Source organism: Mastigoproctus giganteus, chromosome 10, assembly GCF_048544385.1.
Source record: "Mastigoproctus giganteus isolate SK-2022 chromosome 10, ASM4854438v1, whole genome shotgun sequence".
NCBI lineage: Eukaryota > Metazoa > Arthropoda > Arachnida > Uropygi > Thelyphonidae > Mastigoproctus > Mastigoproctus giganteus.
Window position 1 is genome coordinate 210,365,009 of NC_143584.1, and position 25,056 is coordinate 210,390,064.

At 39.1% G+C, this 25,056-nt stretch overlaps 1 protein-coding gene and 1 non-coding gene across 5 annotated transcripts in view; one reads left to right on the forward strand and one right to left on the reverse strand.

Moving 5' to 3' along the window:
* Nucleotides 1-25,056, forward strand: part of LOC150079838 (myelin regulatory factor-like) — a 138,031-nt gene that overhangs the window by 104,962 nt on the left and 8,013 nt on the right. For all 4 annotated transcript variants that reach the window (XM_090382687.1, XM_090382688.1, XM_090382689.1 and 1 more), the window contains 11 exons: nucleotides 6,824-6,900; nucleotides 6,999-7,200; nucleotides 7,652-7,732; nucleotides 12,801-12,920; nucleotides 13,526-13,750; nucleotides 16,151-16,314; nucleotides 19,366-19,497; nucleotides 19,618-19,710; nucleotides 20,805-20,914; nucleotides 22,685-22,951; nucleotides 24,515-24,880. In XM_090382687.1, the coding sequence (XP_090238813.1) occupies nucleotides 6,824-6,900; nucleotides 6,999-7,200; nucleotides 7,652-7,732; nucleotides 12,801-12,920; nucleotides 13,526-13,750; nucleotides 16,151-16,314; nucleotides 19,366-19,497; nucleotides 19,618-19,710; nucleotides 20,805-20,914; nucleotides 22,685-22,951; nucleotides 24,515-24,880 (1,837 nt within the window). The remainder of the gene's footprint in view (nucleotides 1-6,823; nucleotides 6,901-6,998; nucleotides 7,201-7,651; nucleotides 7,733-12,800; nucleotides 12,921-13,525; nucleotides 13,751-16,150; nucleotides 16,315-19,365; nucleotides 19,498-19,617; nucleotides 19,711-20,804; nucleotides 20,915-22,684; nucleotides 22,952-24,514; nucleotides 24,881-25,056) is intronic.
* On the reverse strand, nucleotides 390-462 carry TRNAR-UCG (transfer RNA arginine (anticodon UCG)). The gene has a single exon. It is a non-coding gene; the product is annotated as a tRNA-Arg (tRNA).

Genomic DNA, 25,056 nt, shown 5'->3' on the forward strand with positions numbered 1-25,056 from the left:
AATTATAATCTACAGAAATTCAAGTCTAATGTCAACAAATCTTACACCTACTCAACCTTCAACCCATGCATGGTACTAAGTACTATAGGTTCTAATACCTTTCGCGTTTAAGGTTTAAAAAAAAAAAAAAAAACCAACGCTTCAATCAAATCTCCTTGCAGGTGCCTAGGTTCCAGCCGCTAGTTTGCGAAAGTGAAGGCTTTCTTGGTAAGAGTACACTTCTACTCCCCTCAATAATCTTGTTACTCTTCTCTGCACCTTCCAACATATCCACCCTAAAATAGTTACCTTCTTATCCCTGCTGGAAAAATTCCTGCATATCATGTCTGCACTGCTCAGAGAACTTCATGTCCGACTGCATATTATCCAAATAACAAAAATTCATCCCTCGTCCGCGACAGGATTCGAACCTGCAATCTTCTGATCCGAAGTCAGACGCCTTATCCATTAGGCCACGCGGACAAGTTGAATTGAAATATTTCGAATAGCATTAATGTAATGCTAAAGCAGCACTTTTATTGCAGAACCACGGATAATTTAACACTGCTGCTAGAAGGAAAAAATCATTACATTACTTTCTGCATTAATTGAGTTCATTGGTCTCAACGAGTAATGAGATTTCAGATCATTTGAATTTTTCCTCAATAAATAGAAATACCTTCCTTCACTTCCCACCAATTTTAAGAATCTATTGCAAAATAAAAGTACAGATACGTTATTCGGTAAATGAACTTCCTCTAAAAAGAAATTGCAAAAAAAGATATGTAAGAAATATCAAGCGTATCCTATTAGTGAAAGGGATACACCTCCTTGTCTCAGCACAGCTGCTTAATGTTTTGTTGGAACTTTGCCAGACTTACAACTACAAGGTGAGTCCTGGACGTTGTTTTTGATTGATACCATCGTAGAAAAGCCAGCTTCGCGAAGGTTATATGGCAGAAAAAGGAATTACATACTTTGTAAAGATAAGTATTTTAAGAATCATAGATTTTTAATATATTGGTTGGATAGGTTCGTTTGAGTTTCTCTATGTTTTTAAGGGCGCTACGCATGAGTTATCTTGAGTCTGTAGGGTGGCTTGGAAAAAGCCTAGGGTCTCTCACTGTTCGTTTATTGTTTTAAAATTCTCTGGTAGTTGAAATAATCAAATTGTGTTGCGTAATCAGTTATATCCGTGAACGATTTACCCATCTTGATTTCCAGTATTCCAGTCCTAGCCCTTGTGGGTAGCAGTTGGTAGAATTGCCATACTTCCCACACCGGGTGGAAAAGACCTGGGTTCGAGTCCCATCGATGATGAGGGGAATTTTATGGGCCTTTTTCACAACGTAGCTGAGTTAGTCGGTCTCAGGAGAGAACAGCATGGTTTTTTCTCACGGAAACTCTGGTTTTCCGTCCAGCAAACAGAAAATCGACCACAGAAGACATGCAATTTAAAGACAGTATAAATGGATCAATATGGCCTTAGTCGTTGATGTTCCTAAAACCCAATAACAACAATTCCGGTCCTAACAGTTTTGATTGGTTATATGATTAGGTGATGACCATATCGTCGATGCGTAAAGGATATCTTATGAGAAATTTCTGGATGTACTTGTATTTTATATGACTAACTTCCGATCACGAGCCCCACTACACGGATTTACCACATGAATCTTTGAATGGCTAATCCATTCACTTTTGCATTATGGGTTGTAGAGATCCGTGCTGACTTTGAGGATTTAATTTTTTGCAGATTTATTTTTGGTAATTGTCATTTCCAATTTGTTTGTCAGGCAGTTGATCTCTACGTGTTCTTATTTATTTTTATTTAGATCCAATAACAACGTCCATGGTTTTGATGACTTTCTGGTCATTCTTGAGGTTGGTCCTTGAGGTTGTCACAGACATTCTCTCAGATATGCCAGACAAGCTGTACTTGCTACCTGGGAGTCTAAAACGCTGATGGAACTGATATTCGGGTGACACTCAAGTCAAGTGGACCCAATTTCGGCGAAGTCCGGACGGTCTGTGACAACCAAATCCTCTGCTTGCACCTTCATGATGGTGGGACTGTTAGTAATCCTGGGTATAACCTCCATGCACAAGCACATGGTGGGTGACCACCCAGGTGTGAACCAACGTAAGCAGGGGTCGAGGTGTGGCGCCCACACCACATGGAGGAATGCCGCCCCTCTATGTTACCAGGCAGTACTAGGTGGTAGATGACTCTCATCAACCGGTGAAATACCACCACTTTGCTTATTGGAGGCTTGAAGTGGTGGAACCCATGTTTAGTCTCTAGAGCTAAGTTCCGGTCAACCCTTCCCTATCTCTTCCATCATGCAGTATGATTGATGACTTTTGAGGTTATGATGAACGTTGTGGCGAGATCCAATATTCCTTACATTTCGAGGGTACAGCTCTAAAACGGTTTTCGCAGGCCGGCCGCTAGTTAGTACACCGGACCGAACCTATTGGTAACTCTCTAGGAGGCTTCCGGATCAGCTAGTGTATAATCTTGCTACCTCTACTCTGCCAGATAGTGACTGGAGGGAGTCCGAGTAGTGTGTATGCGGGGAGCATTGTCGAGGCCACGTTATGTCAAGGATCTGGGTATATTCTTCCCACATGTACGCCATATCCAAAAATTTCATTACTTCATACAGCATGTCCCACTCACTTTTTCTTACTATTGAATACACCATGAATTGTCAAACTAATAGAACAAGCTTATCTGCGAAAAGATCTAAACCTCCCAAGGATTTCCTAATTCATTTCACAAATATACGTGGTCTCAATTCTAATCTCAACGATGTCCATTTCCACTTGCAGTCTGCCAAACCCCATGTACTTTTTCTGACAGAATCTCAGTTATCGGTTGATTCAACTACTGTTCATCTCAGATGCCCAAATTATTCGCTGTATGATTCCTTTCGCCTCAAAGGTGGTACTTGTGCATATGTCCGTTCTGATATTCCCTGTCAGAGACTTGGCAATTTGGAATCTCCTCTCTTTGATCTTCTCTGGCTCAAAATCTCTCTACCTCATTGTGTCAAATTCATCTGTTGTCTCTACCGTTCTCCCAACTCCCCTAATCACTTGGAGCTCTTTGACTTCCTCTCGTTGCAACTTGACTTTCTCCAGTCCAACTTTCCTAACAGTGAGGTAATTTTCCTTGGTGATTTTAATGTTCACAACTCCAGCTGGCTTCCGTTTTCTAGTCACACCGACCCAGCAGGTCGAGATGCTGAGGCTTTTGCAATTACTAATGACCTAGCACAGATTGTTCATTTACCTACAAGAATACCGGACAATCCTAATCATACAGCCAATACGCTTGATCTTTTTCTCACAAACAACCCTTCTAAGTACACGGTCGAAGTGAGAGGTCCTTTAGGCACTTCAGATCACAACTTGGTGATTGTCTCTTCTCCAATGGAACCTTTATCTCATGGCTATTCCCAACCTCGTATTGTTTGGCATTACAAGAATGCAAAATGGGATGACCTGCGAGACTTCTTTTCTTCTTTTCCTTGGTCGGATTACTGTTTCAAAACTCCTGATGTCAACGTTTGCTCAGATCGTGTCAGTGAAATTATTCTTGCAGGAATGGAATCCTTTATCCCACACTCCACTTTAAAATCTCGTCCTTTATCTAAACCTTGGTTTTCCAATAAATGTGCTAAGGCTGTTCAAGAGAAGAATGTTGCATATCGTAATTGGCTTGTTTCTAATTCTTCAGTTTCATTTTCTGCCTACACCAAAGCGCGCAACAATTGTAAAGCAGTTATTAATCAGTCCAAACTAGAGTTTGAACAGGCTAAGAGTAGAAAACTTGCTTCTTGCCCTAATGGTAGCCGAGCATTCTGGTCTCTTGCCAAAGCTATTGGCCGCAACTTTTGCCCATCTCTGCTTCCACCTCTGTCCAAACCAGATGGTTCTGTTGTCACTTCAGCCAAGGATAAAGCTGACCTGCTAGCATCCCATTTTTCTTCCAGCTCATGTATTAATGAACTTGGTAAAACACCTCCCACCATTCCCAACACGGTCCATTCAATGCCTCCTGTGGTCTTCCGTCAAAAGGATATCAGAAGGATTTTGATGAATCTTGATGCTATGAAAGCTCCAGGTCCTGATGGTATTTCTCCACTTGTTCTCAAAATCTGTGCTCCTGAACTTACTCCTATTCTTTGCCGCCTTTTTTCACTTTCTTATTCCAAAGGTGTTTTTCCTTCTGCTTGGAAATTTGCTCATATCCAGCCAGTTCCTAAAAAGGGTGACAAATCCCTCCCATCCAATTATCGTCCCATTGCAATTACTTCTACTCTTTCTAAAGTAATGGAGAAATCAATTAACCGCCAACTCTTAAACTACCTAGAAACCTTCCGTCTGATCAACGATCGCCAGTATGGATTCCGTCGGTGTCGATCCACTGGTGATATTCTGGCTTATGTTACCCATTTATGGACTACTTCAATGGAAAGGTTCGGTGAAACACAAGCAGTTGCTCTTGACATCTCAAAGGCTTTCGATCGTGTTTGGCATAAAGGTCTTCTAAACAAGCTTCCATCTTATGGTTTGCCAACTGTTTTTAGTAATTGGTTATCCAGTTTTCTCTCTGATCGCTCACTGAGGGTGATGGTAGATGGCTCTCTGTCTTCTAACTTCTCCACTAATGCCGGTTTCCCCCAAGGTTCAGTTCTTTCCCCCACTCTTTTCCTCTTGTATATCAATGACCTTCTTCCATTGACTGGAAATCCTATCCATAGTTTTGCCGATGATAGCACATTGCATTCAACTTTCCATTTTGAGAAACCTTGCCCTGCTCAATCAGCTTCAACTTCTCGAAAATCTGCTACCAATTCCTTAAATGCCGATCTTCAGGTAATTCTCCAGTGGGGCAAAGACAACTTAGTTGATTTCAACCCTTCTAAAACTCAGTCTTGTCTTATATCTCGCAAAAAGGATTCTTCTGCTCCTATGCTTATCTTTAGTGACACTCCAATTTCTAGGCAAAAGGATATATCTCTTTTGAGGATTACCCTGACTTCTAATCTCTCTTGGCACAAGCACATTACAAATATTGCTTCCTCTGCATCTAAAAAACTTGGTTTTCTCTTTCGCTCTCGGCGTTACTTTTCTTCCAAACAGCTGCTCACTCTGTGTAAATCGCAAATCCGCCCTGCCATGGAATATTGTTCCCACATCTGGGGTGGTGCCCCCAAAACCTCTCTCAGGCTTCTTGATTCCATTCAGAAGAGGGCAGTTAGGTTAATTAATTCATCTCTAACAGAGTCTCTCCACTCGCTTTCTCATAGACGTACTGTTTCTGTTTCTGCTGCATGCCTCTTCTACAGATATTTCCATGGGCACTGTTCTGAATTGGCTTCTATAATTCCCGCTCTCTCTTTCAAAACAGTCCGAACACGTGCCGCCACCAGCCAACATCCATTTACTGTCCAACTTCAAACCCACAGAACCAACTTTTCATCTTCCTCATTTATTCATTGAACTGCCGTTTTCTGGAACAACCTTCCTTCATACGTATTTCCTGAAAATTACAATCTACAGAAGTTCAAGTCCAATGTCAACAAATATCTTCTTTCGTCTTCTCAACCTCCAACCCAAGCACGGTACTAAGTACTATAGGTTCTAATACCTCTCGTGTTTGGGGTTCACATAAAAAAAAAAAAAAAAAAAAAATTCTGAATCATTTTTTACGGTCTAAGAACTGTTTTAATGGTCCAAACAAATGGGAAATTAGAAGGTACCAAGTCAAGATAAACGGCGAGAGTGGAGATAGCAACCCTCAATTTAAACCTTGCTCATGGATGCTCGTGGGTAGCACAGTTGGTAGAATCGCCGTCTTCCCCACATCGGTGGAAAACACCTGAGTTCGAGACCCGTCGATGATGTGAGGAATTTTTATGGGTCTTTTTCACAACATGGCTGAGTTTGTCGGCCTCGGACGAAGGTGGGATGGTTTTTCCTCCCGAAAACTCGGGTTTTTCTTCCAGCAAACAGAAAATTGACCTCGGAACACACGCAATTTACAGACAGTATACACGGAGCAATATGGTCTTAGTTGTATACACGCAGTGACATCTGTCAAATCATGCAATGATATCTTTTGAAATCCAGAAAACACTGACCATTAACTTGCCCACATTTTCCGGATCTTCACTGAAGATATTGTATACTTATAATAAACCTTCATCATCATACTGAGCTCTACATCTAGTAAAAATTTCGCCCGATTTCACTTTCGTTTGAAAGGACTTGGGACTTCCTGTTAACACATGAAGCTGAATAATAATTAAACTAGTTTTTGCCATGCCTACTACAGCTATGGCTCCCCACATCGGATGAAAAAGACCTGAGTTTGAATCCCGTCAACGCGAGGAAATTTTACGGGCCTTTTTCATAATATAGCTGAGTTAGTCGGTCTCAAACGAGGGTAGCATGGTTTTTTCATGCGGAAACTCGGGTTTTTCCTCCAGAAAAAAATTGACTACAGAACACATGCATTTTACAGACAATATACACGGAGCAATATGGCCGTTGTTCCTAAAACCCCACAAGAACGACAACAACAACAACAACATAACTTTTGAAAGTGGCAACTAAATCTTTCAGCAAATTTGTCGAGGCCTGATAATGAGTATAGCAAACGATAATTGTTATAATTATCCGATGAAAACACTAAAATCTTAAACGTTTAACAAAGTGAAAGCACAAACGTTTCTTTTCTCTTCCATAAGTAAATATCATTAACTTGGACAGTTGTTATTGAGTTATAGTTAAAATCTTAACAGGTGGCATTTATTTTCTCTTTTAATAGGTGGAGTCGCCCAGTCAATGTATCAAAGTGGAACAATCACAGTCTGATAGGAGTAAAAAACCATTTCACCCCGTTATGTAAGTGTATGTCCTAGTCAAGATGTAAATTATTACATGTAAAGATTGTAGATATTAAAAATACTTGACTACCAACTGATGAAATGTTTTACGTATAGGGTGGAGCTTCAAACGGACCAAGTCACAAAAACCACAGTGGGAAGACTACATTTTAGTGAAACAACATCCAACAATATGAGAAAGAAAGGCAAACCGAATCCGGACCAGAGGTACTTCTATTTGGTGATCAGCCTCTGTGCACACGTGGGAGATCAAATTTTCACAATAGTAGCCCACGCCTCTGAGAAGATCATTGTCAGGGTAAGTAACAAGACCCTAACTGTGGCACTGATCTAGTTGAAATCTTTAAAAAAGATTAATTTTTTTAAAGATTTAAAATATATATGGTGGAAGAATAAGTTCGAACCTTTTGTGTCCAGCTATTGTTAAACATAACAACAGCTGGCCATAAATGGTGTTTGAGCTTATTCTGGAGACCTAATTGTTCAAATCATTGTAGGGTGGAGCTTGTAACTAGGAGAAAATGAAAAGATTTAAAAATCTAATTCGAGATTTAATACTTTTGCGTTGACACTTTCCTGGATCATATGATAAACTATCTAATGGCGTTAATGGAGGAATTTAATATGGGTTCGAGCGTGTTTATATGGTTAGAGATACAACGGAAGAAATTAAACCTTTCTTAAGTGTCATAAAGATAGGTGTAGGTCTATAAATCTTAATCATCTTTTTTTTTTTGTATTTTTTATAGGCGTCTAATCCAGGACAATTTGAGAATGACATGGAGCTTTCGTGGCAAAAAGGGCACACTCCCGATTCCATATACCATGCTGTAAGTAGCCTTTTTGCAGTCTTTAAATTAAAGCAATTTATCATTCACTCCTTGGTACTCCAAAGACGTGATAAATAATTAAATTGTGCTATGATAGATAACGCGCAGCACAATCTTTTCAAGAAGCTTTCCAAATTAGGAAGTGCACAGAGTTAGCCGCTGGCTCACCCTCAACGTTTCACGCTCCAAGCGGTAGCGTGAAATGGCCAAGTGGAGTTAGCCCCAGGTTAGAAACCCTGTAGGGGCGTTAACATCCTATTAGTCGTGATAAGAATTATCTGTATTAATACCGTCTTGTTACCATCAAACTCTACTTAATTTTTAATCCGCTAGATGGTGTAAACAGTCTATCTAGATGGGTAACCATTGTACCTGACCTCAAGGAGAAGCACATGATTATTTTCATTATAGAAAGACTGGTTAATCTTGCATTTGAGAACATTTAACAATTGACTTTCATATTTATTATTATATATTTTAATACCGAAAAACAACAGAGGCTTTATATCGATGCTATTTTGAAACTTTCAGACATTCTTTTTTTTTAATTTTTGTTAACTAGGTTAGTAATTAATGATCAGTACCAAGCCATCCTTCAAGATGACTTGAACAGACTGCAAGAATAGTCAAAAAAGTAGAAGCTATGTTTTAATGCAGCAAAATGCAAGGTCTTACACTTGAGGAATAGCAGTCCCAAAATAAATTATACACTTGGTGGAGTTGAATTACAAACAGGAGAAGAAGAAGAAGAAGAAGAAGAAGAAGAAGAAGAAGAAGAAAGGGATCTGGGGGTTACGAAGTAGACGGATAAGACTTTTCCTGAGCAGTGTAAACAGGTAGCCAAGAAAGCCGATGGTGTCCTGTCGATGATTTATCGAACGTCATCCTGTAGAGATATAGATGTCATAGTTCCACTGTACAAGGCAATTGTAAGACCACATTTGGAACACTGTGTTCAAATATGGACACGTCATCTGAAAAAAAGATATTAAACTCCCTGAAATGGTCCAAAGGCGGGCAACTCGCATGACGAGATCGGAAAAACGGCGACCACATGGGGAAAGACTCCGATTATGTGAGCTAAAGAGCTTGGCAACTAGGCACCTCGGGGTGACCTGATTGGAGTTTATAAGGCTCTGAGAGCAGTTAGTAAAATGAACGAAGGCGGAATTTTCACTGTTATAAAAAATTCCAGAAATTGGGGGCATAAATTCAAATTACAGGGGAAGAGATTTTAAACTAGATGAAGGGGGTTTTCTTTTGGCCAGTGAGTCATTGATTGCTGGAACAGGTTGCCTTCGCAGATAGTTGAGGATGACAGTTTGAATTAATTCAAAGGTCAACTGGATAGTTACCTATGTGATGAGGGAAGAAAATAATTTGCATTTTCTTATCTACTAGTTTTTTTTGTTTTTTTTTTATTTCCTGGCCAGTGCAGCAAAAGCCTGTGGCTTTCTTGCACTACATGGTTATTATAATTACGATAACTAATGATAACGAATTCGGGATCACGCCAATTCGTTGTACACAATTCGTTTTACGACAATTTGGTGCATGACAATTCACTGTAGGCGACAATTTGGTGAAAAACAATTGTTGGCTACGATAAATCGGTGAGGCCCTCGTGGGTATTACAGTTAGTAGGATTGCAGACATCCCCACACTGGGTGGAAAAGACCTGAGTTCGAGTCCCGTCGATGAAGGGAAGAATTTTTATGGGCCTTTTTTCAAAACGTGGCTAAGTTTGTCAGTCTCAGGCGAGAGTAGCACGGTTTTTTCCTCCAAGAAATGAAGTTTTTCGTCCAGCAAACAGAAAATCGACCTCAGAACACACCTAATTTACAGACAGTATACACGGAGGATGGCCTTAGTCGCTGGTGTTCCTAAAACCGTAATTCAACAACAATTCGGTGAGTACGACCATTTGGTGAATTCTTTGGGAGAATTCGGTGTATGGTAAAACAAACGTGTATACAAACGTGGTATATACAATAGACTCTTCACAGCAGCAATTCCAGGGGTTTTACATTGGCTGGTGGACAGCCAATGTAAAACCTGTATGGCCTTGGGGAGACGGGGCCCACATCGAACTTCAGGCTCATCCCCCAGAGCCAACAATAAAATAGAATCAGTGTCAGATTGTTTACAGGATATATGCTTTTGACAGTATTTACAATAAATTAATAAAGATATTCATATTTACATTTATATTAATATTTATATTCATAAAGATATTTCTTGGCTTTATTTACAACACATTCATAAAGACATCGTGCTTCGAACATTATTTACAATATACTGGGCAATATTATGCTACCCTTATCAATGTGCACTTTGCCTGGCCAAGGTCAGGCTCTTAAGGATCTATCTTCGGTACCACCGATCCTTCGCAAACCTACAGAGGTCGCCGTCAATTGAATGGATTGTGGGGAGCATCTCCCTGGGGAGAAAGCGGTCACTGAGCACTAGTCTGTTATAGTGAGCTGTGAGCGTGGGAGCTGACCTTAGTCCGGGTAGAGGGATCCTCCAGCCACACAGTTCCCAGATGCTTGGCTCCGACACCATTCCGGTTGTCATCTTGACAGTGAGAACAAGGCGTTTTTCTAATACAAGATCTGGAAGTCGGGCAAAATTAAGTGACATCGCCATCGCAGTTGTCCTTTGCTGGGGTGGACGACGATGTTTTTGCGTGATCCAACGAAGGAGCCAGTATTCGGCGGAGTACACGCGCTTGATGTTGGTAGGGGCCGCTGACCCCAAATTTCCGAAGCATACAATACGACGGAGTATACTGAGATGTATATGTACCGACGAGTCACATCCAGATCCTTAACGTGGAGCAGTTGTTGTTTTGTGGTCCAGCGCATTTGGCAGAATTTTTCTATGAGCTTGTCAATGTGGGGGTTGAAGCTCAGTTTAGTCGAAGACGACTCCCAAGTCTATATGCATCTCGACCACTGAGAAGGGAATGCCGTCTAGAGACGCTAGACGGCTGTAAATGTCGTGCTGTAAATAGTAAATTTAGTGATCACTATAACCTTCTTCTCGAGATCCTATTAAAAAAGTGCCACGAACAGGTTAAAGATTGGAATACAAGAGAACCTTGTTCGCACTTTACTTTCACTTCTATAAGTTGCATTTTTTTAGGAACACATGGGAGAGGATTTGTTCCAGAAACCAAAATTAGAGATCATTAGTGGACTCCGGCTGGGTTATGTGTATCTTCTGACATTCGGTTTGCAACCCACTGTATAATATATTGAAAGAAGCTAATAGTAGGCTAGTATCGTGCAAAGGTTAAGGACAGGTGGGTAAGCTTTCCCGAAGCTTGTGTAGGGGTGGGAATTGGAGTTCAAATCCCCTACATGGAAAAGTGTTCTGGATTAGTGAATCGTTTTCAGCAGGGCCCGTGGCAGTTCTCAACGCTCCTGACTAATGGATTTTGTGCTGTACTCACCGAATTGTCGTAGCTACAAACTGTCAACCAAATTGTCACATGCAGCTAAATGGGATTCACCAAATTGTCAACTGTAATTCACCAAATTGTCGCATACCTTTTCCTTTTTTTTTTTTAATAAAGAACACATCCGAAGATAAACTATCGTCAAACATCATGGTGGGGCGTTCATTTTCTGGGTTATTATTCCTGTAGGATAGCTTATTTAACATCAAGATCCCCAATGCCTGAAGGAGGGAATGAACTATTTGGTTCACAGGATAAATAAACGAAGATCGTGACATTAAAATGTGTTGAATTTATGTCTTTTTAATACTTTGCAATATATGGTTTTATTGGTTTTAAATTGGTTTTATTTTGTGGTTTTAACAAAACGAAATTGTTGTTGTTGTTGTTGTGTTGTTGAAGTAGAGTTTTAGGAGCATCAGCGACTAACGCCATATTGCACCGTGTATAGTGTGTGTTGTGAATTGCGTGTATTCTGTGATCGATTTTCTGTTTGCTGAACGAATAAACCGTGTTACCCCCCCTGAGACCGACTAACGCAGCCACGTTGTGAAGAAGGCCCATAAAAATTCCTCACGTCACCGGCCGGGCTCGAACATTGGTCTTGTCCACCCGGTGTGGGGAAGATGGCGATTCTACTAACTGTGCCACCCATGAAGGTAACAAGATGAAGTATACATTTCAAATGAGGAGAGTTTACCCAGGAACATTAAAAATGTATAGGCCAATGTATTTATACACTTTTATCTTAGTTTGAGAAAAACTTCGAAGGACTAATAAACATATCGTTATTATTTAACTAAAGAAATAGAGGATTGAGACAAGATTGAGGTTGCCCAATAATCTTTCAGTCGGAAAGAGCTCGTTTATGCGAGCGCCAAACGAGAAGCTGACAAAAATTGTGTAGGGTAACGGAAATGTTACAGTTAGTCCAATAACCCAGTACAACAGTAGTCCCCAAAGAGGAATTTACTCTTCGTACCTTGTCATACTTGGGGTACTGCAGACGAAAACCGAACCGGATCCCACACCTATCAGCATAAAATAAGAAGGCATGGTTACAAACCAATAAAAGTTATTCTTAGAATTGATCGGATTCGAATTCAGGACTGTTCATCCCGGTAGGGAAAGACAATGATTTTAACCACTGTGCTAACAGCGAAGACCTGTTCTGTGTTACTATGATAATCTCTATGTACAACTAATATTTACTCTTAGCCAAAACTCATTTTAACTGTATTAAAGGTTATACAAAAGGGGGACGGGTGTATTGGATGCGAGGCAACCTGGCGTAGACTTAGAAGAGGACCTCATAAACGTTTCTTAAATTGTAATAACATAGTTCAACAAAAGAAAGGGACTCGCCTATCAGGCACGTGTACTCCAGATATCATTGCACGGTCCTGACCTTACTTAAGTAAGTCGTTGTCTTTTCACCAATCGCTGTAATTCTCATATGACCTATTGATATATAAATGAATGGTTTATTCTCGTGGTACCAGTGCCTCAAAAAAATTTCATCACAAATACACAAATTGTATCCATCTATTTTTATATTGTAACATTTGGAATTGTGCATTTTATCAGAATTTCTGACGCTTCCAGGGACGAGTTGGTATCAACACTGACCGGCCAGAAGATACATTGGTTGTCCACGGAAACGTCAAAGTCACGGGTCACATCGTTCAGCCTTCAGACTCCAGAGCAAAGACTAACATCGAAGAAGTGAGTCCAATACTATGCTAATGTATAGTACTCATACATATTTACCTTTTCCTCATAAAATGAAAACTGCACATTACCGAATATACCAGCATATGAGCCAAATTAGAGATCCCAAAAGTCATTCCAATCTTAATAACCCATAATTTTTTAACAGATATTTATTTTGCAGCATTTTATTTGTACTTTGTATAGATTCATTAGAAACATGCTCTACGTTTTTATACATAAACACCATATAACTCAAAAGTCCTGCAACATCTCGGGAATAAGAACTTGTAGTTTCGATTCGCTAAGATTTTTCATCCAGCATGGACCACCCTAGTAGCACTAATTGAAGTGCCCAATCTCGACGACCGAACTGGATTCCAATCCTATCAGTAAAAAAACAAGAAGATATAGTTATAATTTATTAGGTATTTACCTAATAAATTGACCACACAGGGTATATCCATACGGGGAGAGGTTATAAAATATCGGAAATAGACTCAGGCTCGTATTCGGGTATATACGGTATGGTAAATGTATGATAAATTACAACTGCAAGGTCTACGAACTGCTTTCTGAATTAATAAACTTGTTTAATACATTACTGCATTCGTTTTCAGATTGATACCAAAGACCAGCTTAGAAATGTGAGCAACATCCGAATAGTGAGGTACGAATATCGTCCGGAATTTGCCATCCATGCGGGTCTAGCGAAAGATGAGGCTACCGACACTGGTGTCATAGCTCAAGAGGTGCAGCAGATTTTGCCAGATGCTGTCAGGGAGACTGGCAATGTGGTGCTTGCTGATGGCAAAATGATCGAGAAGTTCCTCGTGGTCAACAAGGTACAGAAAGTTTCACATCGAATTCACATTGGATCTCTCTCTCTCTCTCTCTCTCTCTCTCTCTCTCTCTCTCTCTCTCTCTCTTTTTCCTCCTTTCCTTGTTTTTTTCTCTTTCTCTTTAACTGTTTTGTGGGGATTTTTTTAATGACCGTGGACCACCTCTGTAGATAAAAGAAATCTATTTTGTAGAGACAGAATTCATTTAAACAATGATGTCCAAGGGTCTTTGCCAATATCATTGAGAATATTTTAAGGGCTGAAATGTGAAACGAATAGAAACAATGCTAGGAATACAAGCTTAAATAACTTCAAAGGGGTGTGTTAGGGTAATAAATTATATAAGAATAATTAGTGTTAACTGTGTCTACAGTAATGCAGGAGTGTTGCCAATAAAATGAGTGATCTGAACACGGCAAAAGCTTTCCCCGATTCAAGACTTGCGCATGCTGGCGTATAACCTGTGAAGTGTGACATAGTTGGATGCCTTTAAAGGTAAAATGAGTGATTGTGAATAGTATGAAGAGAAAGTCTTTCATGAAGTGCAGATGGAATGGCCTAAAAAATGTCAAACCTTATTATCGGTGCCTTCAATTTATCTCTTAATGATTGAAGTAAGTGGGAAGGAAACTCTTTGTGGGAAGCAACATTTTTAAATGAAATAGATGCTTATTATTTCCATCAGCAACTTAGAGAAAATACTAGGTGTAAGAATATTCTAGATCATTATTAGGATCATTATTCACAAACCAGATGACATCACAGGGCTCGCTGGAACCATTAGCAGGAGGTGACCACGCAGACCTTAGTTGGAAGAGGAAACAGGTTTAGTTGTTAAAGGTAAATGCATGGTTTTAATTTCAGGAAAGGCTATTTCAGAAGGCCACATTGCCTCTATAAACTGAGCAGATAGAAGGGGGAGGGGTGAATACATTAGAATTATGGAATATCTTTAAAGCAATACTTAGAAAAGCTATGAATGCATATAGGAGAAGAATACTGGGGTGAACACAAAGATGGCCATGTCCAATAGAGAAGAAAAAGGTGGCATGAGAAAGTTACAGAGTGATGAAAGGTATTGAAGCCTGTAAAACACTGCTCGACAAATTTAATAGAACAAAATGTTTTTCATAATTTTATTGTGAACAGTGTCGCCGAAGGCGAATATTTGATGTAATAGGCATCCTGGCATGCAACTTCTGAGTATCCGATAGAAATCGATCTATCACCTTAAAGAGCAACACATTATACAAATTATCCTTGCCTATAAAAACACGGGTTGCGACCACATCACTTCATTCCCGTTTTTTGGCATGCTCAGTGGGAAAGCCGCATCTCCAGTACTCAGGATGCTAAGTCATCGTTCTTTAGATGACTTTTTGATGTGGCGGGCCTTTGGACGACTTGAAGCCGGGGAGTTGCACGCAGAAGTGACACGCTGGCCTAATGTGTCCCGCACTATCGTCTCGGCACTATGGAAGCAGCTTCAAGAGACAGGAACCATTACAAGAAGAGCTGGCCAAGGTCGCCCGAGGGCTACGTCAACCAGAACAGACCGCTATCAGGCTCTAACAGCAAGACGAAACCCTACGATGTCCTGTCATCAACTGTCTCTTGAGGTTGCTGCAGCCACAGGTGAAAACATTTCGAACCGGACTGAGTTAAGAAGGCTCAATTCAAGTGGACAAGTGGACTTACGCAATGTGTATTGCTGTAGTGATCTGTATCCCACTGACCTCAAACCACAGCAGAGCTTGTCGAAACTGGCGCCATGAACATGTGACTTGAAACTCTGACAAACGGGGTATAGTCCTGTTCTCTGATGAGTCTCGTTTTAACCTACAAACGGATTCTAGACGTTATTTCATCTGGAGACGAGTCAGGAGAGATTATGAGAATGAGGCTGAGAAGAATGACATTAGCGATATTGAAATTTCAGATAACTGTTTATTAGGGAAACTTTGAAGCCTAAGGCAAGTAAGACTCTTGGAGTTATGGCATATAGCTAGTAATTTTGATGGATGCAGCGAGAGAGTTCATCGAACCATTAAGGTTAATTAAGAGGGCAACATTGGACTCGGCAGAGGTTCCTTTGACCTAGAGAAGTACCAATATAACACGGACTGGAGAAGGGTTTGAACACAGCTAAACACCGATTAAATTAGATTTAGATTTAAAATATAGTTTGCTTTTTTATTTACATTAATGCTACTTTCAGCTTATTCGCCCCGTCTAAGGTTCTTCCCAACAAAAAATTTAGATATGAAAAAAAATTCTGTCTTTCAGCAGAATTTTTTTCATAATAGCACCCCAAATTATGGTAGATATAGAACCTACTTAAATTTTTTTGACTGTTATAGATCAGGACTACCACGTCTAAAATTATCATTAAATCTTTTGCAGGATCGCATTTTTCTAGAGAATATAGGAGCGGTAAAAGAATTGTGTAAAGTTACTGATAATCTTGAAACTAGGATAGACGAACTAGAAAGGATTAACAAAAAGCTCAGTCATCTAAAGAGGTTAGACAGTGTAAAATCTACTTCAAGTGGCGCCACAGTCACAAGGTTCGTATCTAGTCTTTTACAACGTATGAATTTCTGTTCTGTTATTAATTTCTAATTCTGGAGGGACATTTTATTTATAAAGGCCAAGAAATGCAAATTCCAAACAAAGTTGTTCCACCCGCCTAATGAATAACAAGATGAAATAAGTTCCCCGCGCATTCACTCAAAGCGAGTCCACCAGATTCATAGTCAATTCCAGTACGTAGGTTGTCAAAGAGTAAGCAATTTGATTTCAGTAACGTCCTGGAAATAGTTTCTGTCCTTCTGACAGCCCTACTTGAGGAGCTTAATCAAGTGGCTAAAAGTACAGGTTACAAAAAGTGTACTTTGGGAACGATTGTTCACAACATGGACTTTTAGCTATTTGGACATCAGAACTTTCTGGTGAAACGTTTAATTAGTTAATTTATTTCATAACATATTATGTGGCTCTTATTGTTATTAGAGTTAGTAACTCTAGAGAAAGTCCCCCATTGTATCATAGTCTGGTTTTTCGTCCTTCAAACAGCAAATCGGTGATAGAACACATTCAATTTACAGACAGGTTGTATACAGCAATATAGTCCAAGTTGCTGATGCGCCTGAAATCCAACACTAACCAACCTATGCGGTAAGTTGACTATTGGCACGTGAATTCTAGCTTCTGAAGAAGGCTATCCACAAATACCAACACCTCCGCAGCTACAGATCCTTATTATGGCCGATCAGCTCGAAGATTAATGCTTGCAAAAAACCTCGACTGCCACCCTGTTCTTTATGAGTTGGAAACATATCACTGAACCCAATTTGTCTTCAGAATATACACTAAGTGATCACTGAATTATGACCACCTACCTAATACTACGTTTGTCCTCCCTTTGCCCTCAGTACAGTAGCTATCCGACGTGGCATTGATTCAACAAGATGTCGGAAGCGTTCGGGAGGTATGGCCAACCAAGCTGTGTGTAATGCAGTCAGCAATGCAGGTATAGAGGTGATTGGTGTATCCAGACGCCTGATATGCCTTTCCATAGTGTCCCACAAGTGCTCTATGGGATTGATATCGGTGGAGTACGGAGGCCAATCGATATGCTGGAAGCCAGAACTGTGTTCCTCAAACCATTCCTGCACAACAAGTGCCCGATGGCTCGGCGCATTGTCATCTTGGAAGACACCATCGCCATTCGGGGAAAAGTGTAACATAGAGGGGTGTACACAGTCAGCAAGCAGTTGACGATAGCGGAGACCATTGATACATTGTTCCACATGCACCAGGGGTCCAAGTTCCTGCAAGTGACGCATGCTGCACACCATAAAACCGCTCCCACCAGCCTGCACTTTTGATACCATGCATGATGGATCAATAGCCTCATGTTGTTGACGCCAAATCCGTACACCATCATCTACGGTGTGGAGTAAATAACGTGACTCATCCGACCAGCACACCTTCTTCCAGTCTTCTAACGTCCAACCTGCACGCTCTTTGCACCAGGCGAGTCTATTACGCCGATGAACCTTGGTTAGGAGAGGATGCCGTAGGGATCGTCTGCAGGTATAGCCCATACGTGCGAGCGTGCGACGCATGGTCATGCCAGATATTGTTCCGGGTTGGCCCATGGTCGATTGGATAGTCAACTCTTCAACAGTGCTCCGCCTGTTCGCCTGTACGAGTCGTCGCATCCGGCGCTCACTTCTAACATCAACCTTTCGCTGACCTTTGCAGTTTTTCCGTCGGGTCGTTGTTTGACCATTTTGACGCCAGTCCTGGTACACTTTAACGACGGCGGCTCTCGAACACCTCACCAGTTCAGCCGTTTGGGAAATCGAGGCACCAGCTTGTCGAGCACCCACAATCTGTCCTTTATCAAAGTCCGATATCCTTCCTTTTACCCATCACGCTCGGAATTTTACTACCTACTGAACCACTGACACCTTATCTATGCTACGTAGGTCGACTAACTCCGCACTCTCGTACCTCACGTGGTAAACGAGTCGCATTCAGTTTTCATAGGGGTGGTCATAATTCAGTGATCACTCAGTGTATGTTCCAGATACCAGATGACACTGAATTCTCCTCATAAAATAACGACTAACTCGCTGTCAGTTCTGTGATGTGAACTTATCTAAGGCACATGCAATTATTATTTTTTTAATATTAAGTCCATTCTACATTTCTTTTGCTTTTATTTTCTAGTTCGAATGAATTCCACGTTCTACATACAAGTCAGTCTGTGAGTTGGTCAACACCATCATTCATCCAATTTCTCGTAATATTTCCAGGATATTTGGAATTAATCCAGTGATACAATGAGTGACATCCTAATAACTTCATAACTGGGTTGTCACACATTGTATCACCGGGATATCTACTCACCCACCGATGAGAGGCAAACAAGCTGCGAAACGGTGCCGTCTGGATGGTGGTATCCACCTAGAATAAGTAACATTAGTTTTTTCTACTGGGAAGGCGTTGCTTATTCGAGGTAGTGCAATATCAAGGAAACTCGTTGTGAAGGAGTTGTGAATTTATATTTAACAATAATATTTATTGTTAAATATAAATTTTGCTTTGTTAATCAACCAATGCCTTCATCCGAAAAGTAGGCCACCAATTGTGCTACAAATCGATTTTAAAATTAAATTAAATTAAATTAAATACCTTTTAGAGAAAATTGTAGGTTCATTTAATGTTTCATGAGAAACTGATATCTATCAACCAAAACACATGAATAACATAGGAATGCATTTCGATACATTTTTAAGACCTTTTAGACTTAAGTATTTTAAAACTAAAAAATTAAAAATTTAAAAATAATTTTAAAATTATTTCTTTTATAAAATGCGCTTTATTATGCATATTTCTCAGTACAAAAATTTCTCAAATATTGTCTTTGTGGTACTAAATGTTTAGTAATTTGGTGCTATTGATTCTAAAGAGTAGGAAAAAATAATATACACTCGTACTCAAAAGCTAAGGAACAAATATTAAAGCATAAATACATGTAAGCACATTTTCCTGAGATTTTTTAATAATATTAATAATATTTTAATTTCATATTTCCTTTATTTCAGCCGGAGTAGCACGGTAACGAGTACTAGTAAGAAATCCACGAATTATCCCCGTCATCACAATACTCCAACTCTGTTCAGCAACTATTTTCTACAAACAACCATAGTCATCTTGATACTCGTCATGACGTTCTGGTAAGTAACTGCTTCCAAATGCAATTGTAATGATTTTATCGAAAAAATTTCTTATAGTGATAAGAGAAAATTCATGCTTTCTGTTAATCTATGCGTCTTAATCAAATGATTCCTTTCTAGCCTGGTCGCTATGGCCACCTTGTATATTTTGGAATGGCACAAGAGATACGGATCAGCCATATTCTCAGGAAACCTAATCCACAGCGAAATAGTGTAAGTACTGAATTTGTTTGTACTTTTAAAAGTTTCATATGAAAAAAAAAGTTGGTTTAACCTTCTGTTTATCATATAAGTTAATGTGTTCTTGTGCTGTTACCATTAAGATGGTGCAATAAGTAAGGATTCTGACTGATTTCCTCAACTGCTAGAGAAAAAACAATATGCTTTGTTTTCAGCACGATGGTACGCTGCCACATTTCTACCATGAAATTCCAGCCAAAGTCTGCTTCGGCTGGAATTTCATTGTTTGCTTCTGATTCAAAAGTTTGGGTCAGACGCAGCTAAAGCAGCCAAAACTGTATTGGCTACTTCTGACCCAAACTTTTGTTCCTTCAATCATTACTGGTTACGAATCGTGGGTGAATGACCTCGGCCCGGCAAAAAAGGCTCTATTCTCTCAATGCAGACTGTCTTCTCCAATGTCCAGAAAAGAAGATAATCTCAATCAAATTCAAAGATCATAATTTTCGTATTTTTTTAACTTGCAAAGCATGGTTCATTGTGAATTTGTGTCGCATAATCAAAAAATAAACCAGGAATACTATAAAAAGTTCTATGGTGACCACGCCATAATATTCTCAGAAAATGGCCGGGAAAATGGACTTCAAGGAATTAGCCCTAGAACCATGACAATGCCCCTACACAGATGGCGCTTTTCATTCAAGAATTTCTTGAGAAGCACTCGTTCAATGCGGTCTCCCATCCACCATACTCACTGGATTTATCGCCTTCTGATTTTTTGGTTTTTAAGCTTATAAAATTATTCACAATGCGACACAGGAACTATTAGCAATTGCAAAAGAAACCTAATAATCATTTTCCAAATATGAGTTCATTCTCAGAACTTTCTGATCACACCTCGAATACATGCACTTGTAAATAGAGAAAAAAAATTCCTGAAATTTTTCTTCTTCTGTTTGTGCTTTTTTAACTGTATTATTTTAAATTACAGTATTTTTAAAATGACTTTATAAATATTTATATTATTTTATTGTTTTTTTTTAAATCGTAATTTTTAAGTTTTCTTTTTTTTTATTTGAGTGAATTACAATTTATAAAATCTAATTTTTAATGATTGAAAATTTCAGCACACAGTCGATCACCAATGGCAACGAGGTGATGACCTATTCCGAGCCAACTAAAGTTCCTCAAACTCTGTCCCTTCTACTGACTGAAAGTTATCGAGAATTCAGCGAAGGTAAGAAATGAAGACAGAATAATAGCAATTTCAGAAAATTATTCGCCAAGGAAATATAACTCAAGGCAATTCCTTAGCACGCCACGAAAATGATTATAATTAGCAATGAAAACCTCTACGACCTAAAAACTACAATCTGATATCATTTAACAAGTTTCTAAAAAGGCAATATCTTTTAACATTTCCTGATACAACGCAGCATACGTAAGAGCCGTCCCATTAACTAACCTGATTGCTTTAGGATATCATGAAGGTATTCAACTTTGCAAACTAATCTCTCTCTTTGGGAGGACATTTTTTACATTTCACTTTTTTAATTTTCATCAATTTACACCACAATTTACGTTTTAACTTTTTATTTTTATATGGGTTTCAATAAAAATCTTTCTAACTCCAGAGAGGATCGAGTATTTATTATGTTTCAAGCAAGGAATTAACCAAGCGATTATCCAAACCCTTGACTTGTTCCAGGAATCAACGTCTCGCTGGCTAAAAGAAAACTTCCTACAATCTAATCTAAACCTCAATCCCTGTAATTTGAATTTATGGCCCTTAGTTCTGGAATTCTTTATAACAGTGAAAGTTCCACTTTCATCCCTCAATGAGATCACCTCTGAGGTGCCTAGTTGCCAAGTTCTGTGGCCCACATAATCGGAGTCTTTCCTCTTACACGCATCCTTTTGCCGATATCACCATTCGAGTTGCCCGTCTTTGGACCCTTTCCAGAAGCTCAATGTCTTTTTTCAGATACGGTCTCCATACTTGAATAAAGTTACACAATAACATCTTCGTAAAAGCCAAGAACGCTTCACCTGAATGGCACATGCCTCCATGATTTCAAAATCGTTTTGGTACGAGTTTTTTTATCCAGTTAGGATTTCACTGCAACTAGCATTCGTAATTATGATGTTCATTCTCCTTTTTTGGTGGAATGGTGCTTCATCGCTGAAAATTATGCCAGATATTAATGTTTGTTGAAAAATTTAAACATATACTCACAAAATTTCATACACATCCTCTCCATGAAGAATTTGAACAAAAGTAACCTTATTTGGGTGCCATTGATTTTCTTTTAAAACTCTTCCAACTGATATTTGGAGGCGCTTTGCACACTTCAAAAACATTTTCATAGTTTGTGTGTGCCATCTGAATAAGGAACAAGGGAAAACTGATACAAAGATTTTCAACACTTCCAGGATATTTTTATAGTTGTAATATTTTTCTGAGGAATCAACGACTTCGTTTTAATTACAAAGAGTGTGTTTTTGTTGAATAATTTGCATATCTCCCTATGGCCTTTTACGCAAATATGTTAATAATGCCAGTTTCTTCTGCTCTCGATTGATAACTTGGGCCACCTGGGTCTTTTATTCCCTAAAATAGTAAAACTAATATTAAAAATATGTTTAATTTTAGATTGTAATGAATTTTATGTGCTTTTGCAAAGCCTTTTGTCTTTAGCACGCCCGTCCGTCTGTCCACGTATATTAACTCAACTCCCAGTGAGCGAAATTTCATGATATTTGATATTAGGTTCTTTTAGAAAGATTTCCCAAAACACCCACATTCCAAGTATCATTAAAATCGGAACAAATAAAATTTTGGCAATTTTTTTCATACGTATCTATAATTATCTATGAGATACGAATCTTCTACACTATTTTACTGCATTAAATCATAATAGTGGCTAATTTTATCTTTTATCAATTCTGACTGAGAAAAAACTATTTAAAAAAAATAGTGCTTCTTTTTTTTTTACTTTTCCGTTAGATGTCACTACTAGCACGCGAATAGTGCAAAGTATTTCGCCATCTTCAACCAGCGATGCGCACATCGATTCCCAAAGTGAACCGCCGGATATTGGTTCTCCTCCTGAGTGCACAGACAGCGTTCCTCCTCTGAACACGTGCCGTGTCACGTGTTGCCATAGGCCGAGAGAGGCAACAAGAGGAATGTTAGAAATGGCCGAAGATGCTGAAGAGGACCAGGGTCGCCATACTGACATCAAGAGGGGTGGAAACGCAGTTAAAATTAAAGGTAAGAGGTTTTCTTTAATAAAATGTCACGTTAGTTTATTAAATAAAAAAAGTTGAATTAAAGAAAAAAAAAACTAAACTAAATATTTTGATGAATTAATGTTGAATAGACCAAACTATTCAAAAAAGTTTTAAAAGTTTTTTTAAACTAAAAAAAATTTAATTTTAAAAATTAATTTTTAAAATTCTTTTGCAAAGAATTCGACGAATGAAGCAAACTTTTATAAGAAGAACTTGTTTTTATTGCACGACAATACACCTACACATTTCGCGTTAACTGTTCGAAGATTGCTTTCTCAACAAGGAGTTATCGAGCTCAACCATCCCTATTCACAGATTTGGATCTGGTTGACTTCTTTTCCTTTCTTTTTTAGGGGGAAAACTATTTCATACCGTCCAAAAGAATACTGGCCACTCATTCTTATGAAGCCTTTTACAGACCTGGATACAAACTCTCCTATAGATTTAGTTCATTTTGGAGAAATTTTAAGGATGCTTGCAACGATTAAAAGAGAAGAGCAATAAATTTATAGAGTCTATGGGGGGAGGGGACATCGACTCCTCACGTTGGGAACGAGTTTTTTATAACGTAACAAATGATAGGTAATAAAGTTAATTATTGCTGTAGTTATTAATTCTTATTCTTAAGGAGAGGTTGATGACAGTTCAGTGAAACTTCCAGGAGGTAGGGAAAGGGATAGGCTGTTACTGGCAACTCTCCTGCGTGGCTAGGCTGTTACTGGCAACTCTCCCAGTATGCTCTACTAAATCGAAGTCTGCAATATGGTTGGCCATTTCATACGGGCTTCACTTTTCCACTGAAGAGACTGATTCATTAGGAGAGCTCTGAGAAATTATGCATTATCGTCCATTAAAAAAGTCTGAACCAATCTCTCTTGCAAAGGACTAATATTTGGACAAAGATTTCATCTAGATATCTCGAAGAACTTTCAGCCTGAAAGTTTTGTGCACGAACCCATCGATATATGATCAGTAATTGAGAGAAATCCCGATCCTTTCGCTAAACCAATACTTTCAAATGTTATCTCTTTTTCTCGATGTTAAGAGGATGGAATTTAATTCTCTAAATCCTCTAAATGAAAGTGCGTTGAAAATCAAACTCATTAGTGAAAAACACCATGGTCCTTCTGGGCTCAGTTAGCATGCTGCTGGCACCTCAAACGTCTTTGTCAAGGGAACACAGACAGCTGCTAGTCGTACACAGAGACCCTTCTCATAAAGCCTCCTACAGTCCTGGATACAAACACTCCTGTAGCTTTGGAAAACTCGAAACAAGTTCAGAGTTTTAGAAGGAAATTGCTAAAATAGTCCTTCTGCTACATTTATTGAACTGAGAGTAAAATTATAAAATACATGTTTTTCTCAATGATACTTAAAAGATTTCTGTAATAGAAAAACCCAGTGTTTTTGCATTAAATTAATTTTTTGGAAAAAATATTATGGGCGTTTGGATATAAGAAAGAGAACTTTAATATATTTAGTTGCAGAATTTTGAAAAGGGAAAAAATAATTTAGAATATTTCCCCTTCCTCTCCTTCCGCAGGCAGGAAAGTCTTTCAGCCCATGACTCAGTCCTCCGAGAATGCTGCTTCGGACAGCACAAACGTAACGAAATTAAAAGCGTTCGTAGAAACAGAACAAGCCAATGACTACAGCTCAAACGTGAGGTCCCCGACCAGTGGAGATGACGCCACCATCTCCATGAATTCAACGTCAGATCAAACAACGCACAACAGTAGCCATAAAGAACATTCTACTGGACAGCAAAATTCCAACCATACGCCAACAGGAGAAGTAAGAGGGAGGACATCTTTGTTAAAGAAGTTCGTTCAGAGAATTCAAAGATCGGCTGCTTTAGATGAACAGGATTTTGAGAGAGGACAATCACCAAAGCCACAAATCGAGAAAGGTAGGGAAACGTGGATGTTGTTCACTGAAACTTGACTAGTAGTTTTCAAATTTTAGTTAATTAGGAACAAACTATTTAGAAACGACACCCGCTTCGATAATCTAATCGCCTAAAGTGGAATTTTCTAAGACTGACCTTTTTTTGTCAGAAATGAATCGGTGATTATACCTATAAAT